Source organism: Sphaeramia orbicularis, chromosome 5 (genome assembly GCF_902148855.1).
Source record: "Sphaeramia orbicularis chromosome 5, fSphaOr1.1, whole genome shotgun sequence".
NCBI classification, from domain to species: Eukaryota; Metazoa; Chordata; class Actinopteri; order Kurtiformes; family Apogonidae; genus Sphaeramia; species Sphaeramia orbicularis.
Genome location: NC_043961.1, coordinates 27,226,648 through 27,248,243, shown reverse-complemented (window position 1 = coordinate 27,248,243; position 21,596 = coordinate 27,226,648). Strand labels below are relative to the sequence as shown.

The following is a 21,596-nucleotide window of genomic DNA, read 5'->3' as shown; positions in this document are numbered from 1 at the left end:
TGTGTTGTTTAGAAATGAATATGAACTGGTTTTCTTTGCATTATTTGAGGGCTGAAAACACTGCATATTTTTGTTATTTTGACCATTTGCCATGTTCTGCAAATACATGCTCTAAATAACAATATTTTTATTTATAATTTGGCAGAAACGTTGTCGGTAGTTTAGAGAATAAAACAAAAATCAACAACATACAATGAAACACATACCCATCAATGGTAAAATCAGAGAAAGTGACAATTTTGCAGTGTACAGGGTTCTCACAAGATAAACACCTAAAATATACAATGATCTTATTAAAAACTTAATGCACTGTTGTCGAGTAAACCACCCAACAGTATATAAAGTATTTCATATGAGCTCAACATTTACATCAGTAAAATGTAACACACATTAATGCAGCAGTAAAAATTCATATATAAAAGTAAAACAGTGACAGGCAGCATTTAGTTACATTATAAATTTAGTTTTTCATACATTAAGCATATTTTGTAGATAATACTTGTGGATGAGTATTTTCACAGCGTGGAATCACAGATCTGAATATTTCTACTTATTTGATGTGTTCTGGTGAAGAACTGCTCTGAAACTGATTCAACAGCTCCCTCTTGTGCAGAATCAAGTTTGCTGAAGGTGAATGTGAGTTAAACGTGAGTTGATTGGCTGATATCTGTAAACAATTAATTTCTACTTTCTCAAAATGAGCCTCAGTCTTTCTTATGATTGACCAAATCCCCTCAGGTTAGTATCTAAAAAATCCAGTATCTTCCTCCAGGCGTCTTCCTGTGCAGCGGCGTGTGGTGCAGGATAACCTCCCCATATGGTAATGTCTGCAGGACAAACAGAACCAACAGTCACTCAGTTATTTTCAATGTAATACTGGGCTAATATGTTAACAGTGTCACATTAAGAGCAGGACGATAAACTCACATTTCACTGGTTTGATGCTCCACAGGGACAGCCTTGCGTTGGGTGAGTAGGGCGGTTCAATCAGGTGACCAGCACCAGGGTACGACAAACGGGTGAACAGGTGGGCTTTACCTGAAGCCTTCAGAGTCTCCTCCATCTGATGATAAAGATAACTATTACTGTATGGTCAATCTATAAATACAGTAGTGGAAAAACATTTTCAGACAACCTCAAAAGTTTACAAATTGTAAATATTATCATGAAATATCTGCAGAAAAATCTTGTTTGTTTCAAAATGTGCTGCATCAGATAGATACAAACAAATATATTTTGATTTTTTTTGTTTATCGTTAACAAGAAAAAAATAACAAAATTAAATTGACAGTTTCAACATGTCATGTCCTGGATGTGTTTCATTACATCCAGTTCTGACCTTGACGGAACATGCAGAGGGGAGCATGTGGGTTTGGAAAATGGAACAATACTTGTCATAGTTCAATGACTTAAGACTGATTCTTAATGCAATAGATCACAAATACATGGGGTGAACAAAACCTTTTTTCCACCACTGTATATGTTTGAAATACATAGTTACATTCCACCTTCATACATTTGAGTATTTTCTGGGTTCCTTAATCTTCTATGACAGTAAACCAAATATCCTTGAGGTTCTGAACCAAACAAGATGTTTGAGGACGACAACACTGAACGGAATTATAGGGACTGACCAGTTAATTAATTGAAAAGTGTTCTCTTGCCACAGCCTTAAAATGAACTGAACATTTAGAGCCGAGATAAACATTTTTTGAATTAACCATATGAAACCTACCACATCTGCGTTTTCAATGCTCGAGGCACTCATGTCATCCTCTCCTACTACCCACATTAGCGGACAGCTGATGTTCTCCAGCTGTAAAGAAAACCAAAACAGAAAAACAGAGGTGATCATGTAGGAGTTTGAATATTCATAATGCATGTGTGTTGTGGTTTCCAAAGGATGAGGAGTCTGTTTAGTCTCTTAGGGTATTACCTTGAGTTTGTTCTCAGGATTAAAATTACCAGGCGATGAAATGTCTCTGAAACTGACATAGCCTCTCTCATCAAATGACCAATGTTTCTGACTACTACAAAGACAAAGGAAAGAAAACCACAATCATAAACCATAATTTGGACTAGTCTTTCACCATAAATAAAAATCATGAAAATAATCTTAGCGATATAAATAGATCTACAGTACCACAGAACCACAGAACTGACATAGCAACCTGATACACAGGCGGAACATTAAAGGTTTGTGTGTGATATGTCGTGGCATGTAGTAGGTTTCAACCAACTGAAAAAACGCTCAGTAGTCCCTATTCCACCGCTGAAACTTTACCAGGAACTTTAACTTTGCCCAGGATTCTGAAAAACCTTGGTGTGTTTCCACCAAATTTACCTGGGTAAAAACCTTTCCCTCAAACCCAAACTTTCTTTGAAAAAAAGTTTCTAGTAGGGGAGGTAGGACTTGTCAGATTCTCTGGAATTCTTGAGGGGCGGGGCTGTGTACTGAAGAATGCTGATTGGTGGAGTACACTTGCAGCACTTTGTACTTTTGTTCTAGAGTATATTCAGCAAATATACTCCAATGAGCCTGGACCTTGTTAAACAAATTTGCTAAATATGCACAATAGAAATTCTATGGGACTTTGAGTTTCCAACTCAAAACAACCAAACCTGATTTGATAAGATTTTCTGGAACTTTGAGGTGCAGTGGAAACAAAAACCACACAAATCACCACGAATACTTTTACTAAGGTAAATAAATTCCTGGAAATAAAAGTTCCTGAGCATGTTGGTGGAAAAGGGTCTCTCTGCAGTGGTGGCTGCAAAAACATGAGAAGGTTTCTGACAGAATCAGTGTTTATTTTGTATATGTTAACCCATAAAGACCCAAACCGCAACTGTCTACCAAAATCGTCTACTGATCTAAAATGTTTAATATCTGTTGATCCACTAATCCTATCAATACATGTAAATAATTGGTGTAAAATGCAGTTTGTCATCTTTACATAGTCATCAGATATGACCCATTTGGACGTTCAGACGCTCCGTAGTGAATGTGGAAACACTGTCATCTTCTACAACATTGGTTCAACAGTAAAACCCATGGAGTTTGATAAATGAAAGTAGATGGAGATGCATGTTTTTATGTTCAGTTAATGATAGATTTTACAGAAAAAAGTCACTTTTTCTTCACTTTTCTCTATTTTTGATATAATAACCGTCAACTTTAACCTGAGCTTTTATGAACATCTACATAGTCAGTGAATTAAACATAGGAAAATACCTGATTTTCACTGGGGAAAAAAAAACACAAAATAAAACAGATAATATTACAATAAATGATGATAAATCACTTAAGAAAGGTTAAATAGAGAGAAAAATTAATTTGGGAACTGCCACAAAAGCAGCACAGGGTCTTTATGGGTTAAACTACAAATGATGCTGGATTGTCCATGATTATAACAGAAAGAAAGAAAGAAAGAAAGAAAGAAACAAAGAAACAAAGAAACAAAGAAAGAAACAAAGAAAGAAACAAAGAGGGCAGACTCCATGAATGGTGGCCCACTCTCCTAAATGTGATGCACTGGACATTTCATTGACCTTTCCTCAAATGCTGTACACCTGCCGTCTGCATCAACCAGATCCAAGACGCTACCGACTGGTCCATTAATGCAAATCAGACAGGATGCCTGAGGAGGAGAATACGAACAAGTCAGATGGACTTTTCATGTGTACTGGATGATGTGTACTTAACTTTCTGACATACTTTGACGCCTATGTGAGCAGCCATTCGAAGAGTCAGGTAAACTCCAAAGGAGAGGCCTATGATGCCCACTCTGTTAGCACAAATCTGGTGGTGATCCTGGAGAAACTGGAATGCAGACTGTAAACATAAGACATAAAACAAATTAAATTTACAGTGAGATTAGTAGGAAGTGGCATAACTATCAAGTAGGAGCACAAATACTCAGGGTGCGATTTGTCAAAAAAATGGGGACGGGGGGGTGTAAATCATGAAAAAACAAGCAATCAACAGGTCTAATTCTTTTTGGAGTTAATGGTAGGCCCTATTACGTGTCGAACAGCTGAACATTCATTTTCAGTGCAAGTGTTTAAGGACATGCAGATAGGTTTTATGCACTCCAAAATGTCCATGTGCTGTTTTCAACACTTCAGCTCTAAACTCAGCAGGCACCACAACCTGAAATACAGCTTCACCCACCAAATCACCTTCACATCCACTTACCAATTAACAACTCATCATGAACAAAATAACCCCTATCACCAATTTGGTCATGTGGCACAACCTGGTCCCACAACACAGACAGAGACATGTCCGATTTCTGCTTTAATCCACTGGTCTTTAGACACAGATGGACACAGACCACACAGTGAAACCGGATCAATCAATGCCTTTTCAACATTAGTTATTGCGACAGGATCAGACATAATTTTATTCTGTGCATGTATCACTGTGCAGACTGGACTGAGGTCAACAAAGCTCTGGCAGGACACTTCTGTAGTTAGAGAGGTTTGGCTACAACAATAAGCGGCAGTGGACCAGTAGACCAAACTGCACTCCCTGTAAAGGTAAAGCAGGGCAAACACCAAGTGGAAATACACCTTTAATCAGGTCACAGTCAAAGACCACGTGTGGCAGCACAGGAACAAAGCCAACTTCCATTCCTTGCATAACCACAAAACCACCAGTCTCAGAGTCAGAAGAAAAAGGCAACACTGACCGAACAATGAACGGAATGACTGTCAGGCGCACAAAATTTTGTCAAACTGTAGCCTAATATCGGTGCATGTTTTTAATCACACTCATCAGGAGTGGAAAAGAGTCCCATAAAGTGTGTGTGTGTGTGTGTGTGTGTGTGTGTGTGTGGGGGGTATGTCTCAATTATTTTTTCTTCCGTCACTCCAGAAGTGTTCACACGTGGCTGAAAAATGCGTTCTCTGCATCTCGCTTCATCATTTCGATGTCTCCTAACGGCAGCCATGTGTGCACAATTATGCATGTAAACCGTTTGCACCTCCCTTTGAGACGTGTTAACTAGAGATGCAGTTTCTATCAGCAAAATTGTTTTCTGGTTTGATAAATCACTTTGCGTGTGCTAAATAAATATATTTACATTTTCTCCTCCCACCAAAAGCACAACTGCATGTAAATGCCTCAAATTGCATATTCATTGTGACAAATGTACTAACTGGATGCAGACGCACTATTTGGTACCTTTGAAAGATGTAATCCTTAGTGCGCACTGGTACTAAATCAGTTTGTAGATTTTTTTGAGTGTGCAATGAGTTTGCACACATTTTAATTTACGCAAACCTTTAGTAGATCTGGCCCAGTATGGCTGGAGTTGGAGGAGCCACACCAATCTAACTCCTTAGCATTCATTGGACACTGGTCTTTCATCGTGTCCCAAAAATAATAGGCCCCTGAACTCGGTGGGCCCCTGAGCTGCAGCCCGGGTAAGGCCATGCATTAAGGCAGCTGTGATGGGGACTTTCGCGAATTCCAAGACTGTCGACAGTTTGGTTTAGGGGAAAGTTAGTGCCAGCAATGTAGGCCACAGGTGTAAGAAAACTCAATCACAACCTGCCTGTCCCCCCCAAGGATGAAATTCATTCAGCAAAACAAATCGCACCCTGCGAATACTCAAGTTCAACTTTTTTTCAGGTTATTATTTCAAGTACGGACAACAGCAACATTTTGAAAGACTTTTCTACAAATTGTTTCTGAACCTTAATTTTTCTCCAGTGTATAAATTAATTATAACTTTCAGCTAAGAACATATAAATCTGTTTCATGTCTCTTTTAATGTATTGTATCCTTAATATAATTTGTGTCTAGTTATGTTTCTTGTGTGTTGCACCAATTAATCCAAGGAGCTGAGTTTTCTATATATCATTATCTCATCAATTAAGATTAAAATTGGTTTTGCATTTGCCAAATAAGTCAAAACTAATCAATAATTCCTCTAATGTCTTAAAGCAACAAGCCTGTTGTGAAAATGTGAGAAGTAGAAAGTACAGGTATCTCTGTTAAAATGCAAGGAATAACAATAAGTTGCCAGAAAAGTCAATGCTTCAGTGAAGCAGAGACACCTGCACATACAGAATAACTTGTATAGTAATGAAGTATTTGTTCTGCATTGTTTCCATCTTTGGTCAGGACACATGTATGATTCTAAAACATACATATAAAGAGTATACTACCTCACCTTGAAATATGCATCACCAACGTTGATGGTGGTTTGTGGACCAGGTAAGTCCTTGTGCCCAAAGTAGGCGAGGGAAAAAGCAGCATATCCCCTGGACGCGAGCAGAGCAGAGCGGTACTCCATCAGTCCTCCACCCATTCCCCACATGTCCAACATGGCTGGAAATGGGCCTGGACCTGCAATCAGTGTATTTGGATGCTTTAAGGAAAACCACCATTTTATGTGATACTTAAAACTTGTGAGTGAATGTTGCAGACTTCATGCTAACCAGGCGGTAAGAACAATGTCCCAACAACTCCATTTTGGCGAATATCTTTCCTCTTTACTCCTGGTGCCATGTACCACCGTTCAGTCGTGGCGACTGCCAGCTCAACGCTCTGCTCTTCCCTCTGCGACACATGTCCTTCCAGTAGTGACATGTGCACAACATATGGTGTCTCAACATTTTTTTTCCTCAGCCTGTGGAGACAGGAAACTTGCAAGTAACCATTAACTAGAAAAATTGTCAATTAAAACACTTAAAACCACCTAGCGTTAACAGTGGACATACTATGCTTATATTACCTTTTACTATCCATCATAATATTATTTCTGCTTTTGGATATGTGCAATTTAATGATATACACACGTGCAAAATTGGTGGCACCTTTAACTTATCATTTCGTTGCACAACCTTTGGAGGTAATTCAATTCAAAACAACTTTATTCATCCACACGGGCGCAATTCAAGAAAGGAGCTTGACTGTAATCACTGCAATCCAGCTTCTGTAACTGTCAGTGAGACTTCTGTCATATATTTTGGCCTACTCCTCATGAGTAAACTGCTCCAGTGGACTCAGGTTTGAAGGGGTCCTTCAACAGCCTGCATGTTTCAGCTCCTTCCAAAGATGTTCAATAGGATTTCGACCAGGGCTCGTAGAAGGCCACTTCAGAATAGCCAATGTTTGGTTCTTATCCATCCTTGGGCCTGTTTTTTGGGTAATTATGTATTATTATGTGACTGAGACTAACCTTTCTGACATTGGGTGCCACATTTCGCTCCAGAATGCCTTGAGATTCACAACAGGGTGTACTCACTGCTCTTTTCTTTGCATGTTTAATATTTGTGTGAATATAGAGCTGATGTGACTGAACTCCAGTTTTGTCTAATCTTTCTAAAACAGGGGTCATCAACCCTGGTCCTCAAAAGCAACTATCCTGCATGTTTTAGATGTTTCCCTCTTCCAGCACACCTGATGGGTCATTATCAGGCTTCTGCAGAGCTTGATGATAGGTTTATCAGTTGTGTTGGAAGAGGGATACATCTAAAACATGCAGGGTAGTAGCTCTCGAGGACCACAGTTAGTAACCCCTGCTCTAAAGGAGCTTTAGGGCTTTTCAAAATGCATTTTGGCAAATTCCAGTTGTTTCTATGATGGATGGTGTGATCTGACGCTGATGACCTTGACCTTGGAGTTCACCTTTAATTTCTTTGGAAGTTGTTCTGAGGTCTTTGGTTACCGTTCGCATTATCCATCTTTTCAATTTGTCATTAATTTTCCTCTTGTGGCCATGTCCAGGGATGTTGTCTACGGTCATGGGGACCCATGACCCACATAGACTTTTGAATAATATGTGCAACTGTAGTAACAGGAACATCCGACTGCTTGGGGATGGTTTTATAGCCTGTACCGTTAACATGCTTGTTAATTTTCTTTCTACTGTCCTGAGACAACCCTCTCCTTTGTGTTTTGTGGTTGATGCTCCGTGTGGTACACTCCATAATACCAAACAGCACTGACTACTTTTCAGCCTTTAAAACAGACAGACTGACTGATTACAAATTTGCAGACACATATAATGCTAATTACAGGAGACACCTTAGTTGAACATGTCCCAATGGTCATTTTTTAAAAAATTATTCTTTCAAATCAAAATTCAAAAGCAGTGTCTGATTTTCATTGGTTAATTTTTAGTATATTTTTAAAAAAAATATTACTTATGTCAGTTTCAGGTTAGTTAAGTGACCATTGTGGATTTTTCTTTCTGTAACAGAAGGGTGCCGACAAGTCCAGCATCTACAGCCCTATCCTTGATGTCAATTCTCAAATGAGAATTAAGGTCTTTAAACACTGACGGCATTTTTTTTCATGTAATTAATTCACAACTTTATTCTATTTTTTCAAACTGTTGTTTATGTTAGGAGATTTGTGCAGACATGAATAAAGCCCTCAACCAATAATTTACATTAAAAGGATATCATTAATGTCTAATCACAGTGTTTTGTAAAAACATACACCTAATTAAAATAATGAAGCGAAAGACAATGTGTGGAACAGCATCAACAAACAACCAGACTGTATGCGAGGCGTTTCTGTAATGTCAACATAATAAGAGTTTGCACTGTGTGCCTTTTCACCTGGACAATAGACCCAGAGGACAAGAAGGTGTTGGATCAGAAACACAGGGTGCAAATGAGGCTCCAGCTGCTGTTAAATCTATTTCTATTTCTGCTGAATCATCTGGCAAAAGTCTCTTCAAACCTGATCCTAAACATCTGTTGCAACTGTCACAAAGTTGCATTGGTGCCAGCATTAATAGTGTTGATGAGACCTGTTTGTGGGTAATTAATTATTCATTCATTTGTCACACTCTCAGTGTGCAAAGGCTTTAATAAGGAATAGACAAAACTAGCTATTATACAGCCTGATACAGAAAGTTTCATGATGTGATAAGGTGCTCCTCTTATAGTGGGACCACTCAGCTTTCCTGCACAGATAAAAACAACTGCTTGACTTGAGGGGTCTTGACCCGGTCTCCCTTGAAAAAGAGATCCCCCATCTCAGTGGGACCAACCTGGTTTAATAAAGGTAAGAAGAGTCATTTATCTCCACTGTGTTGAAGTAGGAGTGGTGATACCGGCTGATTTGCTTTGCTACACACTGTCGTTATGGTATCAGCTTCTAATATTCGACTATTAGCTCTCAGTGTGGCTGTTTTCATCACCTGCCTCAAACCTTCTCTTGATCCAGGAGCTGGCTCCAGTCCCCAGAAGAGTCCCATCGGTTCACAGCCCAGATACGAGCCCCCTACCGAATGATCACTGGCCACTGTGGAAGAGAAAAAAACTGCCTGAATCCATTCTTAATTATACAGAATCTTCTAGCATTAATTACAAAAACAGTTGTTACCTTTATAAACTGGCTAAAAGGAAAATGAATTCCTGTTTTTCAGTATTAAACCAATACAGTGTCATGACATACAGTCCACAGTGACAGTGATCTTTTCAGCTCACAGTTCACAGTTCCATCGGCGTTTGTGTTGTAGTGGGCGAACGACTGCCACAGGTCTCCGTCGTCACTGTGCAACTGTGCACACACTGTAACTGGACAGTGTGGAGGCAGGAAGCGTCCTTTAATGATGATCTGTTCATCCATGAGGGCGCGAGCGGGAGCGGCTGACAACAGGGGGGGTCGGTTAAGGCCACTACTCCAGCGAACCCCACAAACTGCACCTATAGAGAACACATAAACCAGATGTAGTGTTGATGATCTATGGACCTAATGTATAAGAAACAAATGACCTGAGTTTTACAGATGAGTCTTCATACGATTTAAAGTTGCCTTAATTAAAAAATGAAAGTAACTGTCTGTATCACAGTGAGACTCCATCCATTTCATTTTGTTGATTAGAATTCATGTTTCCTGCCTCTAATTAACTTTTTTTGGAATAATTAGCCTTAGGGTTTGCTCACTTTCTCCAGTGGTGTTCAATAGCTGTGCAAAATTAAATATTATAAGCACATTTTCTTAGTCTATACACATGACTTAGATGCAGATCAGATCACATTTTATAACCAATTCATACAAAAAACTAGGAAGTTTCAAAAGCTTCACATACTTTTTCTGAACTTATGTTGTGTTCTGACTTTTGGTTCTGTCTTTGGACAAATATTTTATATGCTAAAAATATCTAAAACTCAGTGTTGGACGGTAGTGCCACTACAAGTACCAACATTATTAATTAAACTACTTCTCATTTTCATTATTAAGATTAATAATTTTGACCTGGACAAGAGAACAGCAGAATACAGATTACAATAAAAAATAAAGAACAAAACAAACAACTTTCATACATTACATATAAATAAAACCCAACACAGCAGCGTATAATCATCACAATAACTGAATTATATCATATTTGTGAACAAAACTCACAAATGAGTGAGAGCATGACTTCAATAAAAGCTCAACACATTGTCAATGCATGCAAGTAAAAAACAACAGAAAACAGTGTTTAACAATTTCAGTACTTTGACATGTATCACAGTTAAAACAGCAATGCAAATAAATTAGTGCTGTCAAAGGATTAAAAAATTTAATAAGATTAATCACAAGGTTGCTGTGGATTAATTTAGATTAATCTCAATTTAATATCATTCATTTTTAATCTACAGTACATTAATCACCTTTCATTTTGCATGAGCAAGTAGACTCAAGAAAGAAGAGAATATATATGCACTTAACGTGTTTATTAAACACCTTCAACAATTTCAACAAAACAACTTGAAACAACTGTTCTGTCTTGGGGTTTTTTATACTCATATTTCCATCCAGAGGGCCAACGTGTTGTTTACCGTCTTCTGTCTTTATGGGTGTGTTCTGCTGCCTGTCATTACCGGATCAACTGCCCATTTGTTCATGTGTGATGGTAACTCTACTTGGACAAACTCCCTGAAATGCGTTGCCAGAGATGTTAAGAGTCATTCTGCGCTGCAGATGTGTTAACTGTGTTAAAATTTTTAATCAGATTAATCATGATGATGGATTAATACATGTTAACACATTAATTTTGACAGCCCTAAAATACAGCATAACAAACTGATAAGCTTAATGTGAAATGGCTCATTTACATTTAAAGGGCCAGCGCTCAAAACGACCTTTCTAGTGTCATCACTCTGAAATAGGGTTGCAGATGGACCTGTGGAGTTGAATTAATAAAGAATTCAGACCCAAGCATAGCATTTACAGTTTGTGTAGACCACAGGTTTTAGTGTTTTAAAATGCATAATTCCATTTTAAAAAAGCAAAATATCACTCCTTTAAGCCTCGTTTTAATGCCACAAAATCACTCATACACATTCTTACCAACTGCAGGATTCAAACTGGACAGTTTCCTGTGAACACGGAGTAACGATGTGATCATCTTCACCGTCAGTGGTCTCAAAGTATTTCTGCTCATCCTAAAAACAAATATGAGTATATAAGTAACCCCTGAATTTTGTACCTCGGTAAAGTTAAACTTCTCTGCTCTGGTGAAAAAAATTTGCAATGTTAACTATTTAACTGAACAACTCACACTCTGCTTTTGAAACTTGTGTGGCAAAGGTAAAACCTTTGTTACAGATTAGACCTTTAACCCTTGTCAACCTACAGACTGAGCAGCGTATCACATAACATAAAAGATCAGTTTGACTGCTTCATTGACTACTGCCATAAAAATGTGGACTATTCCTGTTTTAGCCTGTTGGTTGTATTTGCAAGACAAAACAAACTATAACTACAAAAGCACTCGGAGAGCGCAGACCTCCGCCAAGGCAGATCAGTGCCCCCCCGATCACCACCAAAATTTAATCATTTATTCCTTGTGCCAGTATCGACATTTCCTGAAATTTTCATCCAAATCCATCTATAACTTTGTGAGTTATCTTGCACATGGACAGACAGACAGACAAACCAACGCCGGCAAAAACATAACCTCCTTGGCGGAGGTAATAAGTAATACCTATTCCTGCAAGAACAGGCAGATTTTTCTATTTTATAAGGTCAAAAAACTGACTTTTAGACATGATTTTACTCATTTGTTGCAAAGGAACCATACACACTGTTTGTCATAAAGTTTGAATAAAATATTTTCCCTTCCTCTAATGACATGATTGTGATACTGTCATTTATTCTTGATAAATAAAGTGTAACTGGGTCAAAGGTGATTACTGATGTGTATAAATAGTACTTGAACACATTTTATTTAGAGGGCAGCATTCAGAAACAGCAGAGCCGTCTTATAATGTTAAGTTAAAGTAACGGCCTTGCATTCTATTTACCTACGTGCTTATCTATCTGATATCTATCTACTTAGATATGAGAGTACTCTATAACCTCAATCTAATCTGGAGTCATTCACATTAGAATCAAAAAACCCCACAGGTCAAACAACGATGAAGAAATAACAGGAGACTGCATTTTAACCATCATTATTATGAGAATTACACTCAGCCAATCAGTGGAAACAGGAAAACGCAGACATTTCTCTAACACTACTGAGATGAAATAGTGTTTGTGATTATTAAAAAGTATAAGTTTTGTGTGAGGGTCAAATCTGTTGAATTTGACACTGAAATAAAATGCTGGATGTCATTTTTCTAAATATTGCAGTAGAACAGCTCCTAAATGTACATATAGCTGCAAAAATATGAATACTGAAGAAGCAAGATTGGATTATTTATCTGGACAGAGACAATGATGCAAGACCATGAAAACCACTGGATATTCTGAAGGTGTGGAATATAACACAAGAATATTTAAGAAAACATCCAGACAGTCGACCCTAGAGAGCTGAAGATTTAATGAACCGAATGGAGGTCACACTGAATACTGGTGTAACTGCAGAAGCTATTTCGTTGGGATTTTTTTTTTTTTTTTTTTTTCTTTTTTTCATTTGTGAGTTTCATAGCTGTGCACATAATTCCTGCATATTCCTGATGAGAAATAAAGACACACAGCCATTACATCCATGGAAAAACAACAAAGCTAAAGGCTGCATAAGACTACTGCAAAGTTAGCCAAAAAATCTAAGTCTAAACTTAAACTCTAAACTTTCACATAATGGTTTCATATTTACATATACAGTAAAAGCCCGCATAATAATGGAGTCCGTTACAGATTAATAAACAGTGTCCGTTTGTAAACATGTCGAATCTGAACTGATCGCAGCTGACCAGTCGACAGGATTTTCATGTTTCCACAAACTTTACCAAAGGTCTGACACAAACTTTTACACAGACTTTGAACTCTCTAAATATATTTCAGATTATACTCGTAAAGATGCATATTTTACCACAGATGTTTTCTGCAGGAGTGAAACTTTCAGTAATAATTCGCAGATCCAGATGAGAGTAAAGTTTCCACTAAGAAGAAGGAGGAGGAGCCTCGAACTGACCCACCCACCGGAGGCTGAACGTCACTGTAGTGACCCTGAAACTGAATACAGTAAGAGTTGAAACCCAGATTGGCTTTATGACCGGTCACCATATAAGTAACATCATAAGGTTGGTTATAGATTTACTGGACTACTCACATTATGTGGAGTCTCAGGCCATCATTGTATTTCTCGACTGTCATAAAGCGTTTGATACAGTGGAGCATCCATTTATGTACAAGGCTTTGGAATTGTTTGGATTTGGAGTAACGTTTATTTCAGTGGTTAAAATGCTAGACAAGGATATCAGTGGTAATTTAACCCTTTGATTCATCAGTTATGAGAACCTTAGTCAAGATTTTGTTCCTGAGTGTTTATATTCTTCATTAGGCATGAAAAAACCAATGTGATTGAAAATGTTTTAATGACCCTATTTTTTATGGAGTTCCAAAAATGTCCCCTCCACTCAGTGGCGGCACCAGGATTTTAAAAGTGTGTGTGTGTGTGTGTGTGTGTGTGTGTGTGTATGTGTGTGTGGGGGGGGGCAACTGGAGGGCAAAGAAAATGTTGGGGGGGTGGGGGCGCGGACAAAAAAATTTCACGCATAGCGCGAAATTAACACTTTGTGCTTTAGCGGCTGCAATATACATATATATATATATATATATATATATATATATATATATATATATATATATATATATATATATATATGTCACAGTAGAGATTGAAATCCAGTAGGATTTGTAATCCTACTAGGACAGATTGAAATTTTAGTTTGTCCTAGGACAAACTGAAATCCTACAAGAAATTAGGATCTGAAGATTGGAATTCCAATCTGTCCTAGGAGAATTTACAATCCTACTAGGACAGATTGTAATTCTATTTGGAAGTGGGATCTGAAGATTGGAATTTTAGTCTGTCCTATGATTTCGCCATCACTATTCCAGCTGAATTATTTTCATATCTTAGATACAGTATATGGCCCTTAGGTCAATACACATTGTAACCAGGATGCCAGCTGTCCTATCTGGTCCAACCTTATTCAATGGCCGTTTGTAACTGTCATTGGTATGTAAATGAGACACATTTGTATTCAGAAATCGGTAGAATTTGAAAAACGTACCTGTAAACAACCCGTTGCCATGGCAACATACACTTTTATTATCATCTAATTCTTGCCAAGCCATTCAGAAAATGTACGATGTTAAAGTTGGCATTGGCATTTTGCTGCCCCCTGGTCTAGATGGTAGGGTTAAAAGTAAAAGAAACAACAATATTCTTACAAACCATGATTTTATTCAGAATTTACACAGACTTTGAATCTAATATTCTATAGCTAAGCTTCAAAGACTTTTTCTAAGACTTAAATGTGCTGCATACTACTCACTAGTTAAGTGACAATAACCTTAGTCTATAGTACTAACTTCAAAATTTCAAACAAGTAATACTATAGAGGTTTTGTCAGTTGTTTTTTTCTAATACTGTCCTAGTAGGATTGCAAATTCTCCTAGGACAGATTGGAATTCCAATCTTCAGATCCAAATTTCTTGTAGGATTTCAGTTTGTCCTAGGACAAACTAAAATTTCAATCTGTCCTAGTAGGATTTATAATCATTTTTAATTTTAGTTTTTAGAATTTTAGTTTGTCCTAGGACAAACTAAAATTCCTATCTGTCCTAGTAGGATTACAAATCCTACTGTGTCCTACAAATCCTACAAATCTCTACTGTGACATATATATATATATATATATATATATATATATACACACACACATACATACAAAATTCCTATCTGTCCTAGTAGGATTACAAATCCTACTGGATTTCAATCTCTACTGTGACATATATATATATATATATATATATATATATATATATATATATATATATATATATATATATATATATATATATATATATATATGTATGTATATATATATATATATACACACACACACACACACACACACACACACACACATATATATATATATATATATATATATATATATATATATATATATATATATATATATATACATATATATATATAACAGGAAACAAAATGAAGCGTATGACGAAATTATATTTTGAAAGTACGCGGAAGTAGGTCAGTTTCTCTTCCGGGTCAATCAGTCAGACTTCCGTGTTTTCATCAGTTTTAGCCTCTCGTTTACAAAGGCCTCGTCTTCTCAGCAAAGTGAAGTTTTGTGTGCAGTTCGTCGATGAGACATCCATCTGGATCATCCTCTCTTTATTACTGAGGTGTGTATGAAATGTCTCAGTGTTTTGTCGCTTCTACAGAAAACGACACCGCTAACACGTTTTAACTTGTAGCTACTCTTCCGTGTTGTTGTACCGTTACACGAAAACACTTGAGCGTTTTTACTTTCTACCTTTAACTATGTGAGTAGATTACCTGTGTTTATTTTAAGTTATCATGACTCAGTTGATATTATTATATTGGATTAAAGTGTTGAAATCGTCCTGGAGCAGGGTTAACACAGGCTAGCTGGTTGATGTAAATGTTGATTGTTTTTTAGTGGAGCTTAAACTGTGTTCATCTACTGTTTACCTTCCGCTACATTCTTATAAATACGTTATACTGTTAGCTCTTCAATATTGATTTATTTCCGTCCGTTATTGTCTTATTAATAATTTTACGCACGTAGATTAAAAAAAAAAAACATATATAGATGTTATTTTTTAGCTGCAGTCATTAATGGATAAATAATATACGTACGAAAAGAATCAGAATATGTGGATGGCTTGTTAAATGTGAATGTTTAGAGTTTTCCTTAATCTGTAACAGTAAACTGAATGTTATTGGTTAACGGATCAAGACATTTGAGGAACTGATTATTTTTCGTCATTTTTGGACGGATTATTGTGAAATTCTGGGCCAATTCCATCATATCTAACGATTAATTTAGAACGATTAGACATAAAGAACACAGACACATATCACATGTCTTTGTAATTTATTGTCAAATATTTGCGTCTCTGTTAAAAAGATTCAAGAATGATTGCACAATATATGATGAAAAGATGTTATCTAATCGTTTGCCCAGGAGTGTGGACTGTTGTTCAGTAATGATTCAAATAAACATGATCAGATAACTAGATCAAATGGAAAATTATTCTTTCCTTATTGTCCTTTAATGTGGACATTTATGTAAATATTAATAGCGCTTGTAGGGTGCTTGTATCCTTACTACTATGGTTTATTATTGTGTAAAAACAGTTTATTCAGTTAAATTTATGTAAGTGCAACACATTCAGTGGTTAAATCAAAACTTTACACAATGTGTGATTCATCTCCTAAATAGTGGAAACAGATGCCCATTGTTTGTATATAGTAAAGCTGAAATCTTGACCTAACACATATCGCTAATGTTCACTTTATTGCAGATTTTGAGATCATAGGCTGGTCACACTGGATCGCCCACCTGGTGACAGCCGAGGCCAGCTTCTTTAAAAACTTCTGGGCCTGTACGTGTAGCATCAGTCTGCGATGGCTCATTTCCGTAGCTACATATGGGATCCGGTCCTCATCGTGTGCCAGATTGTGTTGATGCAGTGCATCTACTACAGTTTCTTGGGCCTGTGGTTGGCAGGAGTTGACAGTCTGGTCCAAACAAATCGGTCACTAGACCAGATTTTTAGCTATGAGGTAAGTTAAAGGCTATTTTTTATCTTTTGAACCTATATTTGTTTAATGTTTGCCTATTTCAGAAAATGTATTGGAGATTTTCCTCTGCTTTTACAGGTCCTTGCTTTTGCAACAATGCAGGGAAGGCTCTCAATGATGGCATTCATCTTAAACTCTCTTACCTGGTAAGAAATGTCTGCGGTCCTCCCTATACCTGTCATGATACTGGAGTTTTTCCCATCTGCTTTATGTCATTAGTGTAGGATTGACTTGTGTATTTCAAATATAATGTAACATAAGCATATTAATAGTTTATATATGTATATACAGTGTTGGGGAGACTTAAACTACATGTAGTTGAACTATGTAGTTAAACTACATTTTGCTGTAAATTGCTGGAAGTTAAACCACATTCATATTTTGTTTCAAGTAGTTTAAATACTTTTTGGGTAATATTTTGTAGTTTAACTACTCAGTTTGCAGTCTACAATTTTGGGCAACAACATAAAATTAAGTATTTTTATTTAGATTTATTGTTTGTAATATAAATTGTATTTCACCATTGAATACAAGACGGTCCCTTTTTCTTTCATCCTGAATTGCTTTGAAGGCATGATCATGTAGATTTGACAGCCAACACTGCCTCTGATTTGCTTGCCCTGGCAGCACTCGAATGCTTCGCAGATGTGTGATCATTACTAACGTCATGTGGTCGTCACCACCATGGGCAACCCTCCCACCAGCACCACCCCCGATAGCGATGTGCCGCCCCAACCATGGCCATATTTTGTTTCATATACACAGCATTTACATTCTCAGTTTAACGCTGAAAATAAAAAGTAGTTGCTAAAACTACTTTTTCTAGGTGTAGTTTTACAAACTACATTTCTCCAGGGGTAGAAATGTAGTTTGTTTGAACTACTGCCTTGGTGAACTACTTGTAGTTTTACAAGCTGTGCTTGCAAAGTAGCTTCCCCAACACTGTGTATGTGTGTGTGTATACATACACACACATCTACACACACACACACACACACACACACACACACACACACACACACACACAGTATGTCTAACAAAGAAGAGGCATTTTGGTTATTGAACATATAAATAAAGATTCAATCTCTGTCTTACCCTCTCAAGGATTAAGCAGTTTGGAAAATGAATGAATGAGATATAAAGTGGGTACAACTAGGTTATATCATTCAAAGTTCACCAGTTAAATCTGAAACTTTGTAAAAAAAAATGTATAAATAATGATGGAACATAATATTTCTGTTGTGTTTAATCCCGTTTTTAAAACAGGTGAATGCAAGTAATTATCACAATTATGCAAATAATTGGGTTAGCTCAGATAATTTCAATAACACAATTATGTAATAATCATAACAGGCCAAGTCTCTCTGTCTGCACAAGAAAAAGAGATGAAGCTGCAGCTTGGCTTGTGAAATAATGTTCTTCAAGAATGATGTTACACAAACCTGATAAAAGCTATTGAGAATAATGGATTTCCTCATAAATGAAACATTTCTAATATCAAGTCTAACAGGTGATTAAGTAATAAAGACCTGAACATGTTTGTATCTATATGAAGATAAGTGAAGTTGGCGTAGCCTTGAAGATACCATTACTTTTCTGTCTCTTGTTCCTGCAGTGCCCTTGGTCTGTGGTTCTTCATTCGTCGAGGGAAACAGTGTCTGGACTTCACTGTCACTGTGCACTTCTTCCATATGATCGGCTGCTGGATCTATAACGCTCATCTTCCAGCGTCTCTGTCCTGGTGGCTCGTCAATGTAGCCTGCATGGCATTGATGGCTGTAATTGGAGAGTACCTGTGTATGCGGACTGAGCTCAGGGCTATTCCAGTCAATACTGGACCCAAGTCTAACCTTTGAACACTAGTGGACATGAAGATGAAAATCTGTGGACGGTTAACACTTAAGGAACTTGCTGAGACAAGGCTTTTTTTCCACTGCTGGGAAGAGAAATGGAGCTTTAACCTCCATCGGTGAATACGTCTGCTGACTGGATGCATCTCTTATTCATGTACAACACCAGATGAACTTCTGTATTTATTCCTCGCTGTCTGTCAGACGGTATTAACTCTGTAGCATACTGGGATAAATGTTTTTAATGCTTATGAAAACAGATGTCACACTCACCTGTGAACATAATGACTATAAATAGGATGTTTTATTTTTTCTGTAACTAATATTTTTGCATTACATCTCAGCACATAAGCATGAGCATCAAGTTCCCTCATTTTAGGATTTTTGCAGTATTTTGTTTTTGTTTTCTGGGTATGTGCATTACTAACATACAATAACAAGTGGAGGCTTCATAGAAAATACAGACACTTGTAAAGCAACAGGGATTTTTTTGCATTCATTTAGCTGACTTGCGAGGTTGACCATCATTTTACAAAAAAATTACATTATAGATCTTCAGAAATGTAAGGATGTAAATGTTTTTTGTGTGGGTTTCAAAAGGACATCAGAAGATGTGTTTCCTTCCAGATGCATTTTCATTCTGCACATTAAAAAAAAACTTGAGTGAAAATGAAAAAACAAAACAAACCAAAAAAAAGTCAAAATTGCAGAACAAGGCTTTTGAGTTGGTCAGTGATGTGCAATCAGATCAGATTTAGTGAACAATAATGTGTGAACCAACAGAACATTGTCACGTTGAATAAATTAATGAGACAAAAATAAGTTGCAAGTTACATAGAAACAGCAGCTGTACAAAAGTCTTAGCCTGTCTTTAGCATTTTTGCAGGGTTGTAATGAGAATGCACTTTTATTTCTCTGTCTCTTTATTAAGATGCTGTAAAAAAAAAAAAAAAAAAAAAAAAGATCCTTGTTCAGGTAAGTCAGTACTTGTGTGACCTACATTTAAGTTTAGTACATTTTGAACTGTCTCTATTCAACTGTCTGGAAGTTTTCTTAAATAATCTTCTGGTGTAGAATACCAACCTTCCTTCAGAACATCTTTTATTCTTTTCTTTGTCCAGATGATCTTACATAGTTTTTATAATCATAATATTTCTGAAATTTATTTCTGTTTTTATTGCTGTTTACATATTTCTTATAAATTCCAGTTGTGCGTATTGATACAAATACTGAAAATGCATATTTATGGTCATTATAACCTCACTAAAACAACAAATCTAATGGTGGCCTAAGACTTTGACTCAGTACTGTATGAAAAGCTGCAAATGAAATGTTAAAGAATTTGAAGTGTTACATGATTCAGACCAGCAGCCTCAGGTTTTTGTTGAAATTTCTTAGTTGGTGCTGTCATCAACAGCTCAGTATGGTATTGTTTGACATTATACATCTAATGGGCAAAGAACAAGCAATTTTTCACACCATATTGATGAACCAGCTCCAAATATTAAAACTAATGGATTGAAACTTGCATATATTTTCATTATCTATTCTCAATATTCTGAAACTAAAAATTTTCAATACTTTTGGATGGAAATGCACCTACTGTGTAACCTTATGTAAGGTGGAGTAAGAATGCATTCTGCTTCATAATAGCACCACACAGTCTATCACAAATATAAAAAAATCAGGCTTAGTTTTACTTTTCAGGATATTTCTGCATTCATTTTCCCTGTCCTTATTTTTCTGTGAACCTTCCTCATTGAGCTTGTACAGCATTTCGCACAACCCCTGTTGTTTTTTTTCCATCTCTTTGTGTCACGATGTATTATGCAGACAAAGTGGCCACTTTGGGGACGGTCTGTCAACCTCTAGCTGTGTTCTCACAGCAGGACCTGTCTGTGTTTCTGAAAGTGCTGTGACTGTCTGAGGGAGGTGACAGGAGCATTCATAAAACCTGCTGCTCGGATGGTTTCAGGAAGCGTTTTCTCCTTCTATGATGGCTTCCAGACCCTTCACAGAGAGGACTTTGCAGCATCTCACTTTAACCCAGTGGTTCCTGACCTTTTTTGGCTCATGACCACATTTTAACGTCACAAATTTCTGGTGACCCCAGACATTCAAATCTAAAATTAATTTGTTTTTGATCATGTAATAGTTTGCTATACTATGTTACAAATAAATGTTAATTTTAGATGACATTTAGGCTATATAATGTATATTATTATAGATAGAGGCAGAAAAGCCAGGTGTAGATTACTGCACAAAGTGAGAATTTTATTTTCCTTGGACAGGATATGTACAGTCAGTCCAGCTTGGATTTACAAGGCTGACAATTTATACTGAACAAATAATAACTCAAACTATGAATTATGAAAGAGCTGCAGCATCTGAAACTGACCACAATGAAAATTTGAAAGATAAACAGTACCACAGTGCTTCGGTTTCAGAGTTTGTCATGTCTTTTAAGTATTGTGATTGTCTCTCTCGACTCACCATATATTTTGTTTTAGTAAGTTGTTTTTTTTTTTTTGTTTTTTTTTAAAATTTATATCAGTAACATTGGCTCCTTTGTTTTCTTTAAAGTCTAGTTTTTATAATGTATTTAAATACTTGACAGATGGACCTATTATTCATGTGAGTGAGTTCTCTGAAGTGTTCTACATCACAGAAAATGTGTACATACTAAAGTTTT

The 21,596-nt window shown here is 36.7% G+C and overlaps 2 protein-coding genes across 5 annotated transcripts; one reads left to right on the top strand and one right to left on the bottom strand.

Moving 5' to 3' along the window:
• Window positions 1-129: 129 nt before the first annotated feature.
• Window positions 130-13,362, bottom strand: LOC115419223 (peroxisomal succinyl-coenzyme A thioesterase-like). 3 transcript variants are annotated; one of them, XM_030133871.1, is made up of 12 exons: window positions 13,278-13,361; window positions 11,309-11,403; window positions 9,457-9,675; window positions 9,172-9,271; window positions 6,451-6,641; window positions 6,183-6,358; window positions 3,719-3,835; window positions 3,553-3,641; window positions 1,937-2,030; window positions 1,736-1,816; window positions 928-1,063; window positions 130-827 (listed from the first exon to the last, which is right to left on the bottom strand). In XM_030133871.1, the coding sequence occupies exons 2-12, from the start codon at window positions 11,400-11,402 to the stop codon at window positions 715-717; spliced, it is 1,410 nt and encodes a 469-aa protein (XP_029989731.1). In that variant the 5' UTR covers window position 11,403; window positions 13,278-13,361; the 3' UTR covers window positions 130-714. The 3 variants fall into 3 exon arrangements, with proteins under 3 accessions (XP_029989731.1, XP_029989732.1, XP_029989733.1); XM_030133872.1 differs by having other exon boundaries at window positions 130-824; XM_030133873.1 differs by lacking the exon at window positions 11,309-11,403 and having other exon boundaries at window positions 13,278-13,362.
• A 2,130-nt stretch (window positions 13,363-15,492) lies between these two features.
• Window positions 15,493-19,846, top strand: sys1 (SYS1 golgi trafficking protein). Of its 2 annotated transcripts, none has more exons than XM_030133875.1 (4): window positions 15,493-15,628; window positions 16,775-17,036; window positions 17,133-17,200; window positions 18,670-19,846. In XM_030133875.1, the coding sequence occupies exons 2-4, from the start codon at window positions 16,878-16,880 to the stop codon at window positions 18,908-18,910; spliced, it is 468 nt and encodes a 155-aa protein (XP_029989735.1). In that variant the 5' UTR covers window positions 15,493-15,628; window positions 16,775-16,877; the 3' UTR covers window positions 18,911-19,846. The 2 variants fall into 2 exon arrangements, with proteins under 2 accessions (XP_029989735.1, XP_029989736.1); XM_030133876.1 differs by having other exon boundaries at window positions 15,501-15,628; window positions 16,765-17,036.
• The last annotated feature ends 1,750 nt before the right edge of the window (window positions 19,847-21,596 follow it).

Excerpts from the sequence above, each read along its gene's own strand:
- LOC115419223 (XM_030133871.1), bottom strand. The coding sequence starts at position 11,402 with ATGAGCAGAAATACTTTGAGACCACTGACGGTGAAGATGATCACATCG. Across the intron at positions 3,642-3,718 it reads CTGCTCACATAGGCGTCAAA|GCATCCTGTCTGATTTGCAT; the intron begins GTATGTCAGAAA and ends TCTCCTCCTCAG. Across the intron at positions 2,031-3,552 it reads TGTACAGCATTTGAGGAAAG|TAGTCAGAAACATTGGTCAT; the intron begins GTCAATGAAATG and ends TTGTCTTTGTAG.
- sys1 (XM_030133875.1), top strand. The coding sequence starts at position 16,878 with ATGGCTCATTTCCGTAGCTACATATGGGATCCGGTCCTCATCGTGTGC. Across the intron at positions 17,037-17,132 it reads ACCAGATTTTTAGCTATGAG|GTCCTTGCTTTTGCAACAAT; the intron begins GTAAGTTAAAGG and ends CTGCTTTTACAG. Across the intron at positions 17,201-18,669 it reads ATCTTAAACTCTCTTACCTG|TGCCCTTGGTCTGTGGTTCT; the intron begins GTAAGAAATGTC and ends TTGTTCCTGCAG.